Source organism: Coenobita brevimanus, chromosome 78, assembly GCF_032717465.1.
Source record: "Coenobita brevimanus isolate Jiangsu-jjx chromosome 78, ASM3271746v2, whole genome shotgun sequence".
NCBI lineage: Eukaryota > Metazoa > Arthropoda > Malacostraca > Decapoda > Coenobitidae > Coenobita > Coenobita brevimanus.
The window spans coordinates 30,042,751-30,067,553 of record NC_137031.1 but is presented as its reverse complement, the minus strand read 5'-3'; the positions used below and the strand labels follow the sequence as shown (position 1 = coordinate 30,067,553).

The 24,803-nt window shown below is 42.8% G+C and overlaps 1 protein-coding gene across 3 annotated transcripts in view; it reads left to right on the top strand.

The window, feature by feature from the left end:
- The window catches only part of RpL40 (ribosomal protein L40), a 52,662-nt gene that overhangs the window by 19,397 nt on the left and 8,462 nt on the right, over window positions 1-24,803 (top strand). For all 3 annotated transcript variants that reach the window (XM_080279487.1, XM_080279486.1, XM_080279485.1), the window contains one exon: window positions 2,198-2,284. In XM_080279487.1, the coding sequence (XP_080135613.1) occupies window positions 2,198-2,284 (87 nt within the window). The remainder of the gene's footprint in view (window positions 1-2,197; window positions 2,285-24,803) is intronic.

The window sequence follows — 24,803 nt, the reverse complement described above, 5'->3', positions numbered from 1 at the left end:
AGGGAAGAGGTTGTTTAGATCAGATATTCATTCTTAGATCTTTAGTGGAAAAGTTTCTAGAGAAAGGAAAGAAGTTGTATGCTTCTTTCATGGATTTGGGGAAAGCATATGACAGGGTGGATAGACAAGGATTATGGAAAGTATTAAGAATATATGGAATAGATGGGAAGTTGTTGAATGCTGTGAAGAGTATGTATGATGGTGCTAAGGCTGCAGTGTGTGTGGACGGTGAACTAAGTGAATTTTTCTCTTTGAAGGTTGGGTTGAAACAGGGATGTGGAACGTATAGGGTGGTGCTAAATTTGACTTGCACCGCGCGCGCTAGGGCTGTATTGAGCAGTCGCACTTGGAACAGCCCAGGCTGTATAGAGTAGTTAACGGGTTAAATGTCAGGACCAACTTGCCTAGCCCCGGGCTCCTATGTTCCTCATGGGGCAGTGTAGGATTGGATGATGGATGGATGGATGGCATAATTTACATTCAGCTGATCTTTTTTTACAACACCTTAAGCAAGTACAATTATTCAGGATTATTGTGAAAAAAATTTGTAGTTATCAAAGCATAAATAAGGGTGTAAGGATAAATTGTTTATGAAGTATCGAGTGTGCGGGAATAACACTGTGACAGGGTGGGTCTCTCATTGTGTGACCTTGGGCACGCAGGACTGTGTCCCAAGTACTCGCTCGCAGTTGGACACAGCCTGCGTTAATTGGTAATGAGAGGGTTAACATTAGTAAATGTGGCCTGAAACTTGGAAAAGGTTGAGGACCACTGCTTTATAGTGTGATTGCTTTTTTCTTAGTCTGTGCCGCTCTCACTCAGCGTGTTGATTTGTCCAGTGTATTACCACTGTGCTGGGAATTGAACCCAGGACTCTCAGGTGAGAGCCAGGCAGCATACCACTACACCACGACCAGTTAAAAGTTCTCTCTCATTGTCACAATCTTGTAACCAATGTCCCTCCACCTCCAGTGTGGGCATGAAGAGGATCAGTTAACCCCCTGGCACTTGGGCAAGTAGATGCCTTTAATCTATCCCAAGCACGTATGACAAGTCAGAATGAAGAGAGAAACCTGTACTTTACACAGGAAAAATCGTCCATTACCACTATGCCAGGAATCGAACCTGGGACTCTCAGGTGAGAGCCAAGCAGCGTACCACTACACCACGACCAGGTAAAAGTGTTGGTTTGTTTTACTTCATACGAGGCACTGTTTATCCACATGTTTGGGTAGTTCAGTGGTTGGCTTGCCAGCAGAAAAGGATGGGAGCTAGAATATAATGCCTACCCATGAGCAGCAGCATTGAAGAGTAAATCTGTTTTCTGAATCTCTGTGACAGTGTACACAGCGACTTATGTTTAATGCTTTGAAGGAAATCATTGTAGAGTAAATTATATATGTTACAGATAGTTATGTACTTTTAGAAAAATATTATTGTGAATTCATTTTATCATATGAACGGTTGTTGGAGAGGGATGTCTGAGCTGTCTAGTATAGTAATATAAACATTCCTCAACTCCCCTCCCTATTCTTAGATTGGAAGAAGGTGGTGTGTAGAGAAGGGACAACTTCAGCAGGCAGTTTATGCCACTGGGTTGATGATGAGGTGAATCTGATCTGAATCACCATTTCCATATGGTTATCATGTTTTCAGTGTTTTTTGTAATTATTCAATTACTTGTAGTGCTGCCATCAGGCGACTGTTGCATGACAAGATGGTTTAGTGTAATGGAAATCATTTACATGTACAGTACTACATTAGGAGGTAGCTATACGACCAAAAAGATGCATAGAGGGTCTTTGTGCTCTGACTGGATGGGACCTGAAAGTGTTTAAATTTAAGGGACTATTGGGATGAGTGAAGCTGGTTATCCTCTTGAATTTTGGGACTGAATAGCCTGGCTCTGGACCTCTACTCTGTCAATAAGACAAAAAAGGATTGAATGGTGAGAGACTGATGAGGAGAGTGTATGTAAGTGAGGTGGAGGGTGGGAGAGGGAGGGGGAGGCCGAGGATGAGATGGAGGGATGGAGTGGAGAGGTATGTGAGAGAGGGGGGTGCGAGTTGGGAGCAGGGCAGTGAAATGGCGGGGGACAGGGTGACGTGGAGGTGATTTGTTTGTTTGTGGCCACCCTGTACGGGATTGAGGCGTCTGGCAAAGAAATTAAATTTATAATGGGTTTACCACCTTGCAGGTATTCCTCCTGATCAGCAGAGGCTCATTTTTGCTGGGAAGCAGCTGGAAGATGGGCGGACTCTCTCTGACTACAACATTCAAAAAGGTATACTATAGAATGGAAGTGCTGATTTTAAGTAAATGACCTTTACAATTGCCTGACCCATTTTTCACTATATTTATTGTATCCCTTGGTAATTTTGTTCAGGTTTGAGGACTTCATACTGAATGGGTTAGTTATATCCTTCTTTTACCCCTTCACTATAAGAAGTCTCAGTAAAGCTGAATACAGCCATCTGTAGATATCAGTAAGTAATCAACAAAACCAGTCATTGGGCTGAAAGGGTTCAAGTTTTTCACCTTAGCCCACATTGGGTTAGTTATCCTATCAATAAAACTGGTTTACCAGCTACAAGTTGTAAATTTGTTTATACATTGGAACTTGTTGCTGTGGGGAAACGCATAGAAATTAATACTTAATGAAGTTTTGAGCACTGGTGAGTAAGTGCTGGCAGTGTTCAGAAAAAATAAGCCATTAATTTTTACATGTAATGAGGTCACTCTGTACACACACCAAAAAAGTTCTTGAAGCTTGTAAGCACCATGCATTGTGAGAATCAGGAGCAAAAGAGTTAGCTCTCAATGCTTGTAGTAGGTGGCGGCCATGACTAACCATTCTCCAGGACCCTAGGTGTTTCCAGTGGCTCATATCCCATGCCTGTTGTGTGATCATAACAGTTTCGTCTTTGTCCATTGATAGTCATAATTCATAGAGTATAATAAGTGTTGAAGTTTTGCAGTAATAAATACCTATTTAATTCCACCGTACCATAAACAGCTGGTTGTAGTTGATGGAAATATATTACTTCAGCACTTTCTTTCCCTTCAGCTGAATAAAATAGTCTGCCATTAGCCTGAGTGATGTTACTTATCTATTGTGATGATTAAATTATATTAGGACATTGATTTATAGAAATGGCTAATTATATATATGTGGCATGTGGTCCATGTAAGCAGTTCATCTATTTCAGTGCAACACTTAGCATGGATCATTTACAGCAGTTGCTTAATGGAGGCCTGATATCCACATGTGGTGCCTTCCCTGTCTGTGGTTGCTCATTCATTTCTAACACCCTTCATTTCATAGATTAAAAGTAATACTAGGAGTATCAGTAGTAAAGTATTCCTGATATCCACAGTGGTTCCTCCCCTCCCTTTGATGGCTCATTCATTTCTAACACCCATTTTTTCATAGAGTAATAGTAATATAGGAGTACAGTAATCCCGCATTTTTTGCGGATTTTTTGTCTACGGTTTTGCCCTCTCGCGGATTTTCTTAGCATTAATAAGTTCAACAAAAATATCCTTGAATATACAGAAAAAAAAAAAAAAATGAAATTCCCGCAGCTTCCAATTGTAGCGCGGTAAACTCACGCCACCCTCTGTCCCTTTCCCGTGGCCCCTCTGCCAGTGTTACCATATCTAGCATAATTTTATTCTTTTAGCATAATTTTGATCAAATTTTCGAGTCTGGAATATTTTTTAACATATTAGAAGTTTTAGAATCATTCTAGCATAATTTTAAATGGAATGGAATATTTTTAGAATACTGTAATTTTATAAAAGCTACAAATCAGAGAGAGAGAGAGAGAGAGAGGACTAAGGTAAGATGTTTGAATAATTGGTTACTTTCAGTTTGGGCTTGGTTGGGTTGGATTAGGTTAGGTTAGGTTAGGTTAGGTTAGGTTTTAGGTTAGGTTCGGTTTGGTTCGGTTAGGTTAGGTTAGGATAAGTTTGAGCTTTGTACTTTACCCATGAAACCTAGGTTTTTCCGATGGATTTTGGTATGATTCATTCGATTTTCAGCTTCATTTCAGTCGGAAATGACCATTTTCTGTGTTTTCCCCCCTCCCTATAACCCCCGATTCCCCAAAGATCCCTCATTATTTCAGGGGGATGGGGGGGGTCATAACTCAAAATCTCGTTATTTCCGACGGAAACGATGCTCAAAATCGAACGAATCACATCAAAATCCATCAGAAAAACGTAAGTTTCGTGGGAAAAAGCAGTATGGGTAGATACCGATATTTATCCTCTTACTGTATGTAGGTTCATTTTAATATTTTCATAGTAAACAATACATAATTAATATGTTGCACGAATATGTATAGAATTTTATCATTTAGCTTCAAGTTAGCATAATTCATTTTTTACTTGGAACAAATATGCTCAATCTAGCATAATTTTTTCATTGCCCTAGCATAATTTCGTTGTTTGGATATGGCAACACTGCTCTCTGTCCCGCATTCTTCAGTCCACGCCTGACTGCCGTGAGTGGTAGTTGTGGTTGTAACCACACTATGATATGAGCCTCTTGCCTCCCACTTGCTTTCCACATGGCCCCAGGACGTAAGCCAGCCTCACCAAGGGCTAATAATACAATTAGTAAGAACTCCAAAGTGACAAAACGATCAAGTTATGACCTTAGCAGAGAAAATTGTGTTACTGGATAAGCTAAGAAACGACCGTGCGAGTGTTTGCTATCACCAGTTAATGCATCTTTTTATTTTGTACTGTTTTGTGAATAAATGTGTAGATAATTGTGTATTACAGTACGGTGTTTACGTTTTTCCTTCATAATGGAGTATGTGCTTTCAATCTTGTAAGAAGGTATTTCGGGATGAGTATGGAGGTTTCGGGACAATTCGCAGTCACAACAAACACAAAACAATTCGCCTTCATTAATGAAGATAGCTATGGGTGACGCTAGAATATAATTCAAAGGCGACTACAGCGAGGAAGAAACAAGTTAATTATTGACTAAAGGTGCAACTAATAAATAATATCCAGAACCTACGCTACTGAACATAGACTGCTGGATCCCCCTGAAATATAGTTATCAAAGTATTGATTAATTAATGATAAGTATATTGATGAAAGTATTGATTAGTATATTTATAGAATGGCGGGGAATCGTCCAGGGTGCGAATTGTTCTGAAGGGGAATCGTCCATGTTTTGACGGGGAATTGTCTGACGGCGAATTGTCTCGCAATCAGTATGGACATGGACTGTGTGATGGGCAGCATGGTGGACACAAGTGCAAGTTTTCAATTGTTAATAGAGTATTCGCGGAATTGACTTTTCGCGGGGGTTACAAGAACGTAACTACCGCGAAATATGCGGGATTACTGTATCAATGGTAAACTGTGCCACAGAAGTACATCTCCTGGTTTCAGAAGTATATTGCAACATTGTATACTTCATCAAAGGTGATTAATACATCTGTATGCACTAGACATCACTGAAATGGCTTGGAAGTGTGTCATCAGAATCATGCATACCAACCATTCCAGGATGACTAGCTATGTTTTGTACATTTGACTCTCATTGTGGCCTGAGCTTAGAAAACTTTTTGGTGAGAGTGTACATTCAAGGCTACATGGTATTTGGTGTTAATCATATATCCAGGCAGGAAGGGTAAGGCAAACTTGCTGTAAAGATAATTGTTTATTATGGGGACCACCCACAACCCTCATCTATCTCATGCATCTGAATATAAACCTACTGTACATGGACTGATAAAAGAAAATAGTATTATGCATCACTAAAATTGAACAAACTTTGCATTCTGTTTGGTTGTCTTCGCCACAAACTCCCAAAAGTTAATAATTCTCACTTGATAACTGGATAACTTAAATTAATACATTAACCTGTCACGTCCCAAGGCTTTCCGCACCTATGACATCCCCCAGTCCCGAGCCTTTTTGGAAAAATTTTTTTTCTTCTAAAACTTCCGCTTAGGTCGAGAAACGATGGAAAATCATGAAGAAAGTGGTCCCTGCGGTCTATAAGTGGTCTGTACAGGTGCGGTTCCCCCCCGCAGGTATCGTATTCTGTAATGGGCTGGATATGCGTTTACGTTTTCTATGGTAAGGAATAATGGGAGAAACAACACACAACACCTCTACATTTATTGAATTTGAACTAATAAACAATAACAGTAACATTATAATGGATTTCAGACACATATATAGGAAAAATAAGCATTGTACCATCGCGCGAGCATAGCGAGTTTGGTCCGAGTCGTAACATGCTATATGCTAAGTTTCTGGTATGAGTCAACCTATCATTTTTTCTACTTGTATACTTCTGTTTCAATGACAATTTACCAATTACAACTGTTTGTAAGTGTTTTCAGATGTTTTCATTCATTATGATGACATGCAGCATAAGTTTAGCGCACATCAGCTTAGTAAGCTCACTCGCTATGACTCGTATTTCAACATACCAAATTGTTTTATCATTTTCCAATTATTTTCCCATTTACATAGAACCTTTCCTCCACCACTGTAAAGGTTTTCAATTATTTTCATTCATTACGAGGGCATTTAGCGATATGCTAGCGCCTATTCACGTAGCAACCACGATCTCAAACACTCGTGTTTCATCATCTACTTTATTTATTCACTCCAATTATATTTTCCCACTTACATTACACACGTTTACACCCCTAGAATGCACTGTACATACTTACTGCCATTATTTATTCAAGTGAGCGTGAGAATATCGCCTGAAAATACCCTCGCAAGGAATGTTTCGTCATACATAATACTCACACACTTATATACTAATTCACTCACACACTTATATACTAATTCACTCACACACTTATATACTAATTCACTCACACACTTATATACTAATTATTCACTTTATCACTTGCTGACTTTTATTTTGACTAATACGTGCCTTATTCATTCGACTGAGCGTCAGGAAATCTTATCTTTATAGACATGCTATGAATATTTGACTTAGAATATACATCGTCATATACAATAATTTGAACTTGTATTATACCCGTAAGAATGTCACATAATAATAAATATATAATAACGGGCCGTATTTATTGCACTGAGCGACAGAATATCGCATCAAACAACCCTCTCTATGTAAGTTTCAACTTAGGGCAGATTTATATGCTTACACCCAATGTTTTCACTTATGTTCTACCCGTAGGCACTTTATACTAATATTTGGAGATCCACATGACTGATCTTTTCACAGAGCGTCTGTCTGTCGCATTTACCTCATAATTTCAGCGTCCTTTCGTATTCACACCATGCTAAAATTGCAGCAACGTGTGATATTCACTAAAACATGGGTGAATACACAGACCCACGTCACACTGCACGCACTCATAGCGGGTGTCCTTCCTCTGTGTCGTGAGTCTCACCTGGGAATTACTGCACACGTGACACCTGTGCTGGGGCCTAGGTCTGTTGGGCTGGGGAGGGATAGGAGTGGGGAAATGGCGGCCGGATATTCTCTGGGGAGTCTGGGTAATAGGGGCAGTGCGGTGGCGCTGTTGGGGCCTTTCAACAGCATACTTAGCAAAGATTTCTCGTGTGAGCTCCCTCACAAACCCTTCAAATGTTTCCTGAACTCCTGTGGTCATGGCATGAAGGTGGTGGCAATTCAGAGCAGTGATATCTAGTAAGTGAAAGAACAGTTTCTTATACCACTTCATCGTGGTCCTGGCACACACTACCGTCGATATCATGGAGTCAGACTGGTCCGCGAGGCGCATGTTTATATTTTAATCCATTACACACTCAGGTTTCCAAACACGACGCCTGCTCTCGCTATGGTAATCAACAGAATCAGTACGGTGCATCAAGGGGCGGTGAACCGTGGACAAGAGGCTTACTTCTCTGTTGTGGTTCCACATTGTTGCAAGGATGTTATTGGCTTTGAAGAAGACAACCTCACTCCTTGCAAGTTTCCGCCCTACCTTGACCATGTGACGCCGGTTCGCCTTTACGGTTCCACAGACTCCCGTTTCATGTATGTGAAGATAACGAGCGAGAAGAGGGCTAATGTACCAGTTGTCAAGGTAGAGAACGTGACCACGATGAAGGTAGTCTTGTATCATCGTCTTTACCACTGCTCCCGAAAGTCCTATACTTCGATCTTCTATTATGTCTGTCTGTGCACCGGTGTACAAGACTATGTCTTGCACGTATCCAGTCCTACAGTCACACATAACAAAGATCTTGAACCCAAAACGGTGCCTTTTGCTGGGTATATACTGTCTGAATGAAATATTGCCTCTCCACAACACGAGACTCTCGTCTATGACGAGATCTCTATAGGGATAGAATGAGGATCGAAAGGTTTGCTTGAGGTGATCAAAGACCAACCGAATTCGCCTCATTTTGTCAGTGTTGTTTGCATTTGCAGGGTCATGAGCATCATAAAAATGGAGGCGACTTAGAAGTTGTTGAAACCGATTACGGCTCATCACTTGACCAAATATGGGGGTAAACATAACAGGGTCCCTAGTCCAGTAAGCAGGAATTCTATTTTTTCTTATTATACCCATCAAAAGGACAAGGGCAAAAAATAAGAACATTTCTGGAATGGAGACAGGGTAATCATAGATCATAGAATGCCTACTCCTTGTTCCCAATCTTTCACTTTCTAGGCGCTGGGTGCTTGCAAACAGGTTTGTTTGAAAAACGATCTGATCTACGAATGCCTCACTGAAAAACAGGTGGAAAAAATCCAACCTGGTTGAATTACAGTGAATACCTGGTGCAATGCAGCCAGATCGCCCTTGCTCAGTGAAGGGGTGAATGAGGGGAGAAAAATCACTCCCATCCTCCCAATCCCACGACACAAATCCCTCGTCCCCATCACCGCCTTCGTCTGGGTGGGGAGGAGATCCTGGTTGGGGAGGTGAGGGAGAAGGAGTACGGAGGGCTTCCCCACTGTCACTCCTCTTCCCTCTGCCTTTACCCTTTCCCTTTCCCTTACCCTTACGGCCTTGAGGAACATTAGGGGGCTGTGGGGATGAAATTGTTGAATGTTGGGGAGCAGAAGACGTGCTTGGGAGTGGTTCCTCCCCACCTTCCCCCTCCATTACCACACCATGTGCCCTCTCACGCAACCTTGCTCGACCACGTGTTAGGGGATATTGGGGAGCATAAGACGTGCTTTGGAGTGGTTCCTTCCCACCTTCCCCCTCCCTCACAACCCCACGTGATAATGAACGCACCCGCACTGGCCCACGTGATCCACTCTGCCGCCTCACACTACGTAGGGAGAGCAATGACTCATTCACGTCACTCTCACTTTCCCTAATCCCAGGACTTTCCATTTCACTCCCCACTCCCTCCACTTGACTTTCTAGCTCCCCAAACAGAATGCTAGGCCCATACCTGCTCATACGACGTGGTGTGCGCTCTGGGCCACGATGTGTAATCACCTCCCGTCCATACCACGTGGCAGCACGTCCCACGGCTCCGTCCTCGACCTCGAATTCTGCTTCCAAAGCACGCTGGGGATAGGGATATGATATACCACGTGCCTTCTTTGCCTCCTGCCCCTCTCTAGCAGCACGGTAAGTCACGTACTGCCGCTTCCTCGGTGACGGAACTTCCTCGTCACTGCTGGTGGTTGCTTCCTCCTCTGGCCGCACATAATCCTTGTCCATCTCCTTGTCATCCAGTGGGGAATCACTGTCGCCGGTAAAGGTGTCCAGGGCAACTTGAATCTCGCTCTCTGAGAGACCTTTCTTAGCCATGTCTGAGCAGGACCGTGGCTACCAGGTGAGTGGACGAGTGGCGGGCTAGCGCGGGTCGCGCGGGGTCGCCGAGTGTCCCCGCCTGGTGGCAGGTAGGGGAAGGTCAGGCGAGGGTACATACCGCAAATCAAGCGCGAAATTTGAAAATTGTCGAAATTATGCACATTGCAATTGCACGACGTACTGGTACGTCGCCGGGACTGGCAAATGCAAATCGTTGCAACGTACCCATACGTCGTCGGGACGGGGCGGGTTAAAAGTCAGTCAGCTAAACTACTTTTATGTGCTTCAAGTATCACAGTAGTCACAAATAAAGTATTAACTTACTTATTCACTACAGTGAGGAAAAGACACTCCATTATGGTAAGTAAAAGACACGTTAGTATACCATTCATTTCCAGGACCAATCTTGTTCTTAACTCAGTCCATCGATGTTCACGCTCTCATTATTTGAATGAAATGAGAAATTGTATCCATATATCTACAGTGATGGCCAAGGTAGAGCTGCAAAGAAAGTGGTTGAGGAGACGAAGGGGAAAACAGGAGGAAGCAGCTCCTGTGAGAAGAGTGGAGAAACTGCAAGATAGTGAGAAAATGACAGAGTATAAGAGCATAGTGGAAGAAAGACTGGGAAGGTATGAGCTAGAGCAGATGGAACGGGTGGAAGACGTATGTAAGATATTCACGGAAGAGATAGGCGCAGCGTGTGAGGCGGTTTGTGGAGTGAGGAGGAGATGCAAGGGTGTGCAAGGGACAGCATGGTGGAATGATGAGGTGAAACGAGCTGTGGAACAAAAGAAAAAGGCATATGGTGAATGGTTGGCGAGTAGAGGTAGGGGAGAAGATGAGAGAGAGAAGAGAGAGGTATATGTGAGCAGGAGAAGGGAGGTTAAGAGACTGGTGATGGAGAGTAAGAAGAAAGTGGATGAAGAGTTTGGGAGGAATCTGAGTGTGAAATGGAGGGAGAGTAAGAAATTGTTTTGGAAGGAGGTAAAGAAAGTAAGGCAGTGTGAAAGGGGAAATAGTAGGGGAGTGAAAGATAGGAATAATAGATTGTTGGTGGAGAAGAGAGAGAAATTGAGGAGATGGAAAGAGCACTTTGAGGATTTATTGAATGTAGAGAGTGAGAGCAGTGTGAGTATAAGTGGTTGGGGAATGGCTGGGAGAAGAAGAAATGAGAGGAGGGAGGAAGAGATCAGTAGGTCGGAAGTAGAGGAAGCGATGAAGAAGATTAAGCTGGGAAAGGCCCCAGGAATTGATGGAGTGTGTGGTGAAATGCTTAGGTATGGGGGTGAGATTGTTGTGGAGTGGATATGGAAGTTGTGTAGATTGGCTTGGGAAGAGGGAAGGGTTCCAGAGGACTGGAAATCAGGTATAATTGTTCCTCAGTACAAAGGAAAAGGGGAGAGAGAAGTATGTGGTAACCATAGGGGTATTTGCCTTCTTAGTGTGACTGGTAAAATATATGGTAGAATAGTCATTGATAGGGTTAGGCATATGACAGAGGAGCTAGTTGGAGAAGAACAAGGGGGATTTAGGAAGGGAAAAGAGTGTGTAGATCAGATATTTGTTCTAAGATGTTTAGTGGAGAAGTATCTAGAGAAGGGAAGGAAAGTGTATGCTGCCTTCATGGACTTGGAGAAAGCTTATGACAGAATAGATAGGCAAGGTATGTGGAAGGTATTAAGAATATATGGAGTGGAGGGGAAATTGTTCAGTGCTGTGAAGAGTATGTACGAAGGAGCTAGGGCTACGGTGAGAGTGGATGGTGAGCTGAGTGAGTTCTTTGATCTCAATGTGGGACTGAAACAGGGGTGTGTGATGTCTCCATGGCTGTTTAATATATATATGGATGGGGTTGTAAAGGAGATGCAAGGTAGGGCAGTGGATGTGGGGCTGGCCCTAATGAATGAGGGTGAGATTTGGAAGCTTCCGGTGTTGCTGTTTGCTGATGATACAGTATTGTTGAGTGAAGATGAATGGGAGTTGCAAGGTTTGGTGAATGAATTTGGGACAGTGTGTAGGAGGAGGAAGCTGAAAGTTAATGTAAACAAAAGTAAAGTTATGGTGTTTGAGAGGAATGAAGTCACAGAGTGTGCAGTGAGGTTGGATGGTGAGGATATGGAGAATGTGAGTGCATTCAAGTACTTGGGTAGTGTGATGAGTAAGGATGGAACTTTGGGGGATGAAGTACGTGAAAGGGTACAGCAGGGAAGAAAGGTTGTTGGTACACTGAAAGCCGTGATGAGAAATAGGGAGGTGAGTATGGAAGTTAAGAAGTCACTGCATGATGGTATTGTGATCCCTACCCTGACATATGGAAGCGAGGCGTGGACCTTGCAAGAGGGGAAGAAGTCAAGAGTGAGAGCAGTGGAAATGAGTTACTTGAGAGGAGCATGTGGAGTGACGTGGAGGGACAGGTTGACGAATGAAGAAGTGAAGGAACGTTGTGGGGTAGATGTGGATGTGGTTGAAAAGATTAGGAGAAATACACTGAGGTGGTTTGGACATGTGGAGAGAATGGAGAATGAAAGACTGACTAAGAGGGTGTATGTAGGTGAGGTGGAGGGAGGGAGAGGGAGGGGTAGACTGAGGATGAGGTGGAGGGATGGAGTTGAGAGGTATATGAGGGAGGGGGGGGTGAGTTGAGGGGAGGGTAGTCAATTGGTGGGGGACAGAGTGACTTGGAGGCGTTTTGTCTGCGGCCACCCTTTGCGGGATTAGGGGGTCGGGCTATAGATAGATAGATAGATAGATATATGAAACTAATATACAGTACTTGATTGGAAGATGTTAGTAGACCTCTGATGAAGACTGTATGCAATGACAGATTCTTCCCACGATTGAGGGACTTTCTGAGTGTTGTTTGTTACCTGGCTGGCAAGGTTGGTATGGAAACATTAGCATACTGTCTCATTTTACGGGACAGATATTCATAGCTCAGTCAGCAACTACTTACTTTTGATTCATGCTCTTTCCTACTATTTCAGATGTGAAAATATCATCATTGTCGTCGTTGTCATCATCATCATCGTCATCCAGTCCTATACATAAAAGTAATATATAGTAGTTCGACAGCAAAATATTAGTACGGGTCAAAATAAGATTGTCTGTACTGACCTCACGCAGTATGGGTTAGGTCTGTTCGCTGCTCGCGATTTCAGCCAGCAGTTTCATCTTCCCATGTTTCCGGTTTTGAAAATTGTACTTTTTTCATAAGCAACATTCGGTACATTCACTTCAGCATTTTTCAGATGCAGTGTTAATCTGTTTGCAAACTACTGTATGTGATACGCATTTCAAGATAAACAGGCAGCGAGACTTGTAATATTATGTGATGAATGATATTGCATCACGTATCGTTTTATGTATTGAAGTAAATGTTCTACAATATTTTTCATAGTAAATCATGTCTAGAAAACTGGTATAATAGCTAATGATTGCATTATTGCAGAATTTTTGTACTGTTTGTAATTAATTATCATGGAAGGGATTTTAGAAAGCATGTGACTGTGTTAGCCAGGAAGGGGTGACCAACTTCAATTGAGTTTTCAAGTGGGCATTGGCAATTTTCGGGAGTTTGTGGCCAAGGCAGTTAGAAATTAATCGAACCAATATCCAGGAACTTTTCTTTGTTCATGACTCATGGAATTAGTATGTTGGTGAACTTCTCTTAATACATGGGAAAAGGATATATGGAACATTGTATGGAAGCAAACAGATGTTCAGCTACTTCAGTCACAAGCTGCTCTGTGCCTGCTTGTCGTAAAAGGCGACTAAAAGGGTTGGCGGAGGGTTGGTGCCCCTCCCCGGAAAACAACCAACTAAAAAAGAAACAATAAGCCTCGGACAAGGACTGACCAAACGTTGACGACCAAGGACCGGACAAAGGACATTGCAATTGGAACGTGGAATGTAAGGGGAGCAAATGATGAGGTGAAAGAGAGAGAGATTGTCCAGGTGCTTGAGGATGCGAAAGTGGATGTATGTGGAATAACTGAAACAAAATGGAGAGGAGAAAGTGTGAGAGAATGGGAGTATGGATGGGGTATATGTGCAGGAGTAGGTGAGAATGAGAGGGCAAAGGAAGGAGTATGTATAGTTGTGAGTAAAAGATGGAAGAGGAGCATAAGACAGTATGGATCAGTTGGATCAAGGATTGTGTGGGTAAAGTTGAAAGTTGGAATACAAATGTGGGCGATTGTGTGTGTGTATGCGCCAACGCAAGATCGTGCTAGAAGAGTGAGAGAAGAGTTCTGGACAAATGTAGAAGAGTGCATGGAAAAGTTTGGAAGGAATGATAGAGTGTTTTTGATTGGTGATATGAATGGTAAAGTTGGGAATGTGAAAGTGGATGGAATAGTTGGTGAGTGGGGTGTGCCTGCTGAGATAGATGAGAATGGGAGTGCGTTAGTGGACATTTGTGCTGGGAGGGGTTGGTGATAGCCAATACCTTCTTCAGGCATAAAATGATCCACAGGTATACATGCGAGTGATGAAGGGTGGGTGGTGAATTGAGTGAAAGGAAGGCAATGATTGATTATGTGTGTGTGGATGAAAGGATGCGAAGATGTATATTGGATGCAAGAGTTTATAGAGGTTGGGGGAGTGGACTTTCTGACCACTACTTGGTGGTGGCCAGAGTTAAAGTTCAAGTAAGATGGAGGAATAGAAGAAGGGGAAAGACGAGAGGAAGTAGTTGCAAGGAGAGTGGAAAGGTTACAAGAGGATGAGAAAAAGGCAGAGTATAAGAGAGAAGTGGAGGAACGATTGGGCAAATATGAGTTGGAGCAGATGGGGGACGTGGAAGGTGTGTGTAGAATATTTACAGAAGAAATATGTGCAGCATGTGATGTGGTGTGTGGAAGGAAGAGAAGACGGAGGGGGGTGCAAGGAACAGCGTGGTGGACTGAAGAGGTGAAACGGGCTGTGGCACAAAAGAAGAAGGCATACAATGAATGGATGAGAAATAGGGGCGTGGAAGAAGTTGAGAGGTGGAAGAGAGAGTTATATGTAGAAAGAAAGAGAGAGGTGAAAAGATTAGTAAGAGAGAGTAAGAAGAGAGTGGATGAGGAATTTGGAAGGAATTTGAGTGTAAAGTGGAGGGACTGTAAGAAAATGTTCTGGAAAGAGGTGAAAAGAGTAAGACAGGGTGGAAGTGAAGTTAGCAGGGGAGTGAAAGATAAAAATGGTAGATTACTAGTGGAGAAGGGAGAAAAAAGTGAGCAGATGGAGAGAACACTTTAAGGAATTGCTGAACGTGGAGGATGGAAGTAATGCGAGTATAAGTGGCTGGGGAATGGCTGGAAGAAGGAGGGAGGTGAGAAGACAGGAAGAAATCAGTAGGATAGAGATTGTGGAAGCAATGAAGAAAAGTTAAATCAGGGAAAGCCCCTGGAATTGATGGAGTGTGTGGTGAAATGCTGAAGCATGGGGGAGAGATAGTAGTAGAATGGATGTGGAAGATGTGCAGATTGGCCTGGGAGGGAAGGTAGAGGTCCCGGAGGATTGGAAGTCAGGTATAATTATTCCCTTGTAGAAAGGAAAAGGGGAAAAGAAGTGTGTGATAATCATAGGGGCATTTGTCTTCTTAGTATAATAGGAAAAGTATATGGTAGGATACTTATTGACAGAGAGAAAGAACAGATAAATTAGTTGGAGAAGAACAGGAGGCTTTAGGAAGGGAAGAGGTTGTGTAGATCAGATATTCATTCTCAGATCTTTAGTGGAAAAGTTTCTAGAGAAGGGAAAGAAGTTGTATGCGGCTTTCATGGATTTGGAGAAAGCATATGACAGGGTGGATAGACTAGGATTGTGGAAAGTGTTAAGAATATATGCAATAGATGGGAAGTTGTTGAATGCTGTGAAGAGTATGTACGATGGTGCGAAGGCTGCAGTGCGTGTGGATGGGGAACTAAGTGAATTTTTCTCTTTGAAAGTTGGGTTGAAACAGGGATGTGTCATGTCTCCATGGTTGTTCAATCTGTACATGGATGGGGTAATAAAAGAGGTACAAGGTAGGGTAGTGGATGTTGGAGTGGCCCTGGTGAGAGAGGATAGTGTTTGGAAACTCCCTGTACTGTTGTTTGCAGATGATACTGTGTTGTTGAGTGAAGACGAAGGGGAGCTGCAAGGCTTGGTGGATGAGTTTGAGAGAGTGTGTAAGAAACGAAATCTAAAGGTGAATGTAGGGAAGAGTAAAGTGATGGTCTTTGAGAGAGGTGAAGTCAGTGAATGTACAGCGAGGTTGGATGGTGAGGAATTGGAAAATGTGAGTACGTTTAAGTACTTGGGTAGTGTGATGAGTAAGGATGGAGGTTTGGAGGGTGAAGTGCTTGAAAGGGTACAGCAGGGAAGAAAGGTTGCTGGTTCTTTGAAAGCAGTGATAAGAAAACAGGGAAGTGAGCATGGAAGTGAAAAAGTTACTACATGACAGTATTGTGATACCAACTCTAACGTACGGAAGTGAAGCTTGGACGTTGTTGGAAGGACACAAGTCAAGAGTGAGAGCCGTGGGAAATGAGTTATTTAAGAGGAGCCTGTGGAGTCACATGGAGAGACAGGCTGACGAATGAGGATATAAAGGAGCGTTGTGGTGTTGATGTGGATGTGATAGGAAGCGTTATGAGGAACACACTGAGGTGGTTTGGCCATGTGGAGAGGATGGAGGGTGAAAGACTGACGAAGAGAGTGTATGTGAGTGAGGTGGAGGGGGAAAGAGGGAGGGGGAGGCCGAGGATGAGATGGAGAGATGGGGTGGAGGAGAGGTATATGAGAGGGGGGTGTGAGTTGGGAGCAGGGGAGTGAAATGGCGGGGGACAGGGCGACTTGGAGGCGATTTGTTTGTGGCCACCCCAAACGGGATTGAGGCGTCTGGCAATAGATAGATAGATAGAATACCTATAATGCAGGTTATTCAAGTATGATCGCCCAAATAAGTGATGCCTTGCTTTCTTTAGATTTCTGACAGAACTCCCTGGGTCTGGCAATGTTCTCTTTATTGAGAGTTAGGAGATGGGAACAAACTTTGCCAGCCCAGCACACATTATTTATGGTGTAAAAAAAACTAATCATGCAAAAATGTTAGTTAAGTATAGCTCCCTCCCAATAATGAAATAAAAAGCGACATTGGCATGTTTTCACCCGTCGTTGTGAAAGTCCTGCGTAACATTTTTCTTTTACTCTTTACTATCCCTCAGTCTGGCATATTTTTGCCACTTTTGAGACCAATCTAGTGGATTTTTATAATTTTCCTTTGGCAACACTGCAACCTAGACTTTGTCAGTCATTATCATGCCAGTAGATGAGAGTGGATGTCTCAGTCTTGGTCATTCCCCCCTCCCCCCCCCCTTTCTCATACTACAATCCCCTTCGTCTGACTTAGTTGTCGCACTCTTGCTTTTGAGTGTTGCCCCCTCCGTCTTTAGTTCTTTCATGAAACTGCCCTCCATATTTTATGCCAAGTTGAAATTTCATTGTGTCAATAATAATGACATATTTTCCTCCAATAATTGCACTGGTTTCACTAACTTCACTGAATGCTGGCAGATTAATTTGCCTCTTGATAGCAGCACAGGTGGTTAGGGGTTGTTCATGGGCGCTTGCAATAATTTGTCTTGTGCGTCGAGGGGCTCCACTTGGCAAATTTCTACGTTCTGCTTCTATATCTTTTATCCATTCATTAAATGTTCTCTTCTTGATGTTAAGCTGCTGAGTTATGTCTTGCTGGGAATATTTGCTGATTAAGAGCAATAATCTGTTTGCACTGAGAGGTTGAAATTTCGTGTCGACGATCAATCTTCTTACAGTGTTCATGGAAGAAATCAGTAGGATAGAAGTTGTGGAAGCAATGAAGAAAGTTAAATCTGGGAAAGCCCCAGGAATTGATGGAGTGTGTGGTGAAATGCTGAAGCATGGGGGAGAGATAGTAGTAGAATGGATGTGGAAGATGTGCAGATTAGCCTGGGAGGAAGGTAGAGTCCCGGAGGATTGGAAGTCAGATATAATTATTCCCTTGTACAAAGGAAAAGGAGAAAAAGAAGTGTGTGGTAATCATTGGGGCATTTGTCTTCTTAGTATAATAGGAAAAGTGTATGGTAGGATACTTATAGACAGAGTTAGAGAAAGAACAGAGAAATTAGTTGGAGAAGAACAGGGAGGCTTTAGGAAGGGAAGAGGTTGTGTAGATCAGATATTCATTCTTAGATCTTTAGTGGAAAAGTTTCTAGAGAAGGGAAAGAAGTTGTATGCGGCTTTCATGGATTTGGAGAAAGCATATGACAGGGTGGATAGACAAGGATTGTGGAAAGTGTTAAGAATATATGGAGTAGATGGGAAGTTGTTGAATGCTGTGAAGAGTATGTACGATGGTGCGAAGGCTGCAGTGCTTGTGGATGGTGAACTAACTGAATTTTTCTCTTTGAAGGTTGGGTTGAAACAGGGATGTGTCATGTCTCCATGGTTGTTCAATCTGTACATGGATGGGGTAATAAAAGAGGTACAAGGTAGGGTAGTGGATGTTGGAGTGGCCCTGGTGAGAGAGGATAGTGTTTGGAAACTCCCTGTACTGTTGTTTGTAGATGATACTGTGTTGTTGAGTGAAGACGAAGGGGAGCTGCAAGGCTTGGTGGATGAGTTTGGGAGTGTGTGTAAGAAACGGAATCTGAAGGTGAATGTAGGGAAGAGTAAAGTGATGGTCCTTGAGAGAGGTGAAGTCGGTGAATGTACAGCGGGGTTGGATGGTGAGGAATTGGAAAATGAGTGCTTTAAGTACTTGGGTAGTGTGATGAGTAAGGATGGAGGTTTGGAGGGTGAAGTGCTTGAAAGGGTACAGCAGGGAAGAAAGGTTGCTGGTTCTTTGAAAGCAGTGATAAGAAACAGGGAAGTGAGCATGGAAGTGAAAAAGTTACTACATGACAGTATTGTGATACCAACTCTAATGTACGGAAGTGAAGCTTGGACGTTGTTGGAAGGACACAAGTCAAGAGTGAGAGCAGTGGAAATGAGTTATTTAAGAGGAGCCTGTGGAGTCACATGGAGAGATAGGCTGACGAATGAGGATATAAAGGAACATTGTGGTGTTGATGTGGATGTGATAGGGAGCGTTATGAGGAACACACTGAGGTGGTTTGGCCATGTGGAGAGGATGGAGGGTGAAAGTCTGACGAAGAGAGTGTATGTGAGTGAGGTGGAGGGGGGAAGAGGGAGGGGGAGGCCGAGGATGAGATGGAGGGATGGGGTGGAGAGGTATATGAGAGAGGGGGGTGTGAGTTGGGAGCAGGGCAGTGAAATGGCAGGGGACAGGGCGACTTGGAGGCGATTTGTTTGTGGCCACCCCAAACGGGATTGAGGCATCTGGCAATAGATAGATAGATAAAGATTTAAATGTGGATAATAATATATTTTTAGATGTTTATTTCTCTGATGTGATGGCACTCGTGATTTCGATCATTATCTCTGGGTTTTATTTTTTGGGACATTTTTCCTTCGGTATTGTTGACTTAGGATGTAAAATACTGGTAAGTATGAGAGTTTCTCCGAATTTTGACCCTGAAACTGTTGAGTGATAGGTTATGCATTTCACATTCTTCCTTATGGCGAAGCCTCGGCTTTAGTGTACCGTACAGTTTTGTGGTTTCTTCTCACATAATGTGAGATATGAACAAGGTAAGAACATGTACAGTACATAATGCTATTTGGTGTTGTTTACCTAAATACCACTTTCTAAGCGAAAGGTACTGGGAATCAGGTCAACATTTCTGTAGGCATTTGTACAGTAAGCCCTTTATAAGTCGAACTATGTGGGGATCTAGGGTAGTTCGACTTAACGAATTGTCTGACTAACTGGAAATACAGTAAAACCTCACTATAATGGACTAATTGGGGCTCAAGCCATTCCGAAAAAACGAAATTCTGATAAAAATGACATCCGGACTTTCCACTGCTAACTCGGACTTTTTCTGTTGTGAACATTAGTCCGGATTGCACCAACAATTTTTAAACTATTCACTACCATTGCAGTACTGTACTTTATTATACAGTCACTACAGTAAGCAGATGGTATAATATATAAAATAATACTGTACTGTACACCAATAAACATATTTATTTACTGTGCAGTATTGTGGTCAACATAGCTGAAGTGGTCAGGCAGTCCAGACTGCTGCTAGCTTTATCGAACTTTTTCCAACGTATGAGAATGTAGTCAGGTAGCTCCTCAGTGCCGAAAAAAGTGAATTCTGGTCTACTGAAGTCCATTATATCGAGGTTTTACTATAATTAAAAAATAATAATTGCAAATTATGTGATTACTTTTTCATTAACACTAAAGTGAAGGAGCATTTATCTATCTGTCTATTTATTGCCAGACGCATCAATCCTGTTCAGGGTGGCCGCAAACAAGTCGCCTCCACGTCGCCCTGTCCCCTACCATTTCACTGCCCTGCTCCCAACTCACACCCCCCTCTCTCATATACCTCTCCACCCCATCCTTCCATCTCATCCTCGGCCTCCCCCTTCCTCTCCCCCCCTCCACCTCACTCACATACACTCTCTTTGTCAGTCTTTCACCCTCCATCCTCTCCACATGGCCAAACCACCTCAGTGTATTCCTCCTAACGCTTCCTATCACATCCACACCACAATGCTCCTTTATATCCTCATTTGTCAGCCTGTCTCTCCATGTGACTCCACAGGCTCCTCTTAAATAACTCATTTCCACTGCTGTCACTCTTGACTTGTGCCCTTCCAACGACGTGACTGTCATGTAGTAACTTTTTCACTTCCATGCTCACTTCCCTGTTTCTTATCACTGCTTTCAAGGAACCAGCAACCTTTCTTCCCTGCTGTACCCCTTTCAAGCACTTCACCCTCCAAACCTCCATCCTTACTCATCACACTACCCAAGTACTTAAACGTACTCACATTTTCCAATTCCTCACCATCCAGCCTCGCTGTACATTCACTGACTTCACCTCTCTTAAAGACCATCACTTTACTCTTCCTTGCATTCACCTTTAGATTCCGTTTCTTACACACACTCCCAAACTCATCCACCAAGCCTTGCAGCTCCCCTTTGTCTTCACTCAACAACACAGTATCATCTGCAAACAACAGTACAGGGAGTTTCCAAACACTATCCTCTCTCACCAGGGCCACTCCAACATCCACTACCCTACCTTGTACCTTTTTTATTACCCCATCCATATACAGATTGAACAGCCATGGAGACATGACACATCCCTGTTTCAACCCAACCTTCAAAGAGGAAAATTCACTTAGTTCACCATCGACACACACTGCAGCCTTAGCACCATCATACATACTCTTCACAGCAATCAACAACTTCCCATCTACTCCATATATTCTTAACACTTTCCACAATCCTTGTCTATCCACCCTGTCATATGCTTTCCCCAAATCCATGAAAGCCGCATACAACTTCTTTCCCTCCTCTAGAAACTTTTCCACTAAAGATCTAAGAATGAATATCTGATCTACACAACCTCTTCCCTTCCTAATGCCTCCCTGTTCTTCTCCAACTAATTTCTCTGTTATTTCCCTAACTCTGTCAATAAGTATCTTACCATACACTTTTTCTATTATACTAAGAAGACAAATGCCCCTATGATTACCACACACTTCTTTTTCCCCTTTTCCATAGTACAAGGGAATAATTATACCTGACTTCCAATTCTCCGGGACTCTACCTTCCTCCCAGGCCAATCTGCACATCTTCCACATCCATTCTATTACTATCTCTCCCCCATGCTTCAGCATTTCACCACACACTCCATCAATTCCTGGGGCTTTCCCCAATTTAACTTTCTTCATTGCTTCCACAACTTCTATCCTACTGATTTCTTCCTGTCTTCTCACCTCCCTCCTTCTCCCAGCCATTCCCCAGCCACTTATACTCGCATCACTTCCATCCTCTATGTTCAACAATTCCTTTAAGTGTTCTCTCCATCTGCTCACTTTTTCTCCCTTCTTCACTAGTAATCTACCATTGTTATCATTCACTCCCCTGCTAACTTCACTTCCACCTTGTCTTACTCACTTCACCTCTGTCCAGAACATTTTTTTACACTTCCTCCACTTTACACTCAAATTCCTTCCAAATTTCTCATCCACTCTCTTCTTACTCTCTCTTGCTAATCTTTTTACCGCTCTCTTTCTTTCTACATATAACACGCTCTTCCGCCTCTCCACTTCTTCCACGCCCCTATTTCTCATACATTCATTGTATGCTTTCTTCTTTTGTGCCACAGCGTGTCTCACCGCTTCATTTCACCACGCTGTTCCATGCACCCCCCTCCATCTTCTCTTCATCCCACACACATCACATGCTGCACATATTTCTTCTATGAATATCTTGCACACACCTTCCACATCCCCCATCTGCTCCAATTAATATTTGCCTAATCGTTCCTCCACTTCTCTCTTATATTCTGCCTTTTTCTCATCCTCTTGTAACCTTTCCACTCTCCTTGCAAATACTCCTTCTTCCAGTCCATCCCTTCTTCTATTACTCCATCTTATTTGGATCTTGATTCTGGCCACCACCAAGTAGTGGTTAGAAAGTCCACTCTCCCAACCTCTATAAGCTCTTTCATCCATGACACATCTTCGCATTCTTTCATCCACACACACATAATCAGTCATTGCCTTCCTTTTATTCACTTCACCACCCACCCTTCTCATCACTTGCCATGTACAACTCTGGATCATTTTATGCCTGAAGAGGGTATTGGCTATCACCAACCCCCTCCCAGCACAAATGTCCACTAATGCACTGCCATTCTCATCTATCTCAGCAGGCACACCCCACTCACCAACTATTTCATCCACCTTCACATTCCCTACTTTACCATTCATATCACTGATCAAAAACACACACTCATTCCTTCCAAACTTTTCCATGCACACTTCCACATTTGTCCAGAACTCTTCTCGGGCTTTTGTAAAGCAATAAAATTAAACAATAGAAACAATTCGGTGCATGTCATAGGCTAGGCTAGAATAGGTGGTTGCATAGGTGGAGGGGTGCAACAGTCAATTACATAAAGTTCTTAACTTATTTACTTTACAGTTAACTAAACTAAAATGTAACACATGGAATATAAGACACTAAAATATAGCACTTGGAATATAAGAAACTAAAATGTAACCCTTGGAATAAACACTGTCACACCAAAACTCAAAGTCAAATGGCCACCCCTTACGGGGTTATGGCGTCTGGCAATAGATAGATAGACACCGCAGTCAGAGTTCGACTTACTGGAAATTCTGCCTTCTGCAGGGTCGACTTGATGTTTTACTGTATGTGGTCATTTTCGTGCCAGGATTTATCATTGAACCTTAGACATGGTGATGTAGAGGTTCATAATAATAATGAAATTTCTTGGCTGTAATGTCAACCAGGATGTGGCTGGCAGCTCTTGCTGTACATGATTTCTGTTTATAGATGTTAAAACAAAGCCTAGCCCCGGGCTCCTACGATCCTCATGAGGCAATGTACAGTATAGTCCTTCCAAAATATCGAGATCGTTTGGGCGTTGTCCGTCACGGGAATTCCCCTTCGTGCAACGCTGCCGAATCTGTACCAAAAGACACGTCTCTCTCTCATGTCAGCTATTTACTACTTCTTAATGAAATTTATGTACAGTATATATCCATCCATCCATCATCCAATCCTACATTGCCCCATGAGGAGCGTAGGAGCCCGGGGCTGGGCAGTTGGTCTCGACATTTAAGATGAGAGTGACCTGCCTCACTCATCCCTGAGTGGCATCACGTGAGCAATCAACCCCAACCACCCCTTGGATATAAACCTTCACTGGCTCAATCTGATTGGAGTGCAATAATTACCCACTAAACCACCAGGCGCCAAAATTTGGTTATATGGTTACCACCCAGCGTAGTAAATGGTTTCCTGGTGTTCAGGAAACCATTTGGCTTGTCAGTCAGTGTAGAGTCACCCACAGGCAGAAGGAAGAGGAAAGAATGAAGGATTGAAAGACAGAAGAGGGAGTGTAAAGTCACCCATGGGCAGAAAGACAAGGAAAGACAGAAGAGGATGGAAGGAAAGAAAGATGGAGGAGAGGAAAGGGCAGACACCCAACAGCAGCACTACATCGAGTGAGTGGATGGTGAGTGCCCTCACCCACCACTATACAGTATATATATATATATATATATATATATATATATATATAATTCTCTAATAAGGCTATATAGCGTATGAAAATGCCTATTGTTTTTAATAATAACAATGACTTTTTTTTAAATACCTCAACACTTGGCACCGTTGCTTTCCAATGCTGTCACGCTTGTAGGTGAGTCAGTGAGGGTAGGTTAGGTGTCAATTTGCAGGTCACTTCCTCTCTGACTGCCATCAGAGATGGAGTCAGGAGGCTTTTCCTCAGATAATAATAATTCTTAAAGCCATATAGACTATAGAAATAAATTTCTATAAAATGTAGATTTTATATGCAGAAAGAGAGAGAGAGAGAGAGGCAGACAGACAGGCAGGCAGGCAGAGTCAGGAGGCTTTTCCTCCAGTTATAATAATTCATAAGACTGTGTAGACTTTTTATAGAAATAAATCTCCATAAAATGTAGGTTTTATAAGCAGAGAGAGAGAGACATACAGACAGTCAGGTTTTTCCTCAGATTCTAATAATTCATAAAACCGTGCAGACCTTTTATAGAAATAAATCTCGATAAAATGTTGATTTTTTATGCAGAGAGAGAGAGAGAGGTAATGAGCTGGGAGTGAGGGTTGTCCCTTGGGGTTTGTCTCTAATCCGATAATTGGCCCAGTAGAAACTGTGGCAATGTCGCATGTATGGGAGTTCCCGTGAGGGACCGCCGAAACGATCTCGATATTTTGGAAGGGCTATAGGATTGGATGATGGATGGAAAACAAAGCCAGATATGCCCCTACATCCCATTGTAGGGAAGGACCAATAGAAATTGCTTTGGTCCTGTCACCAGTTGTTGCCATGCTGGCTGCTGTCTTCTTTGGTTCCTGCTGTG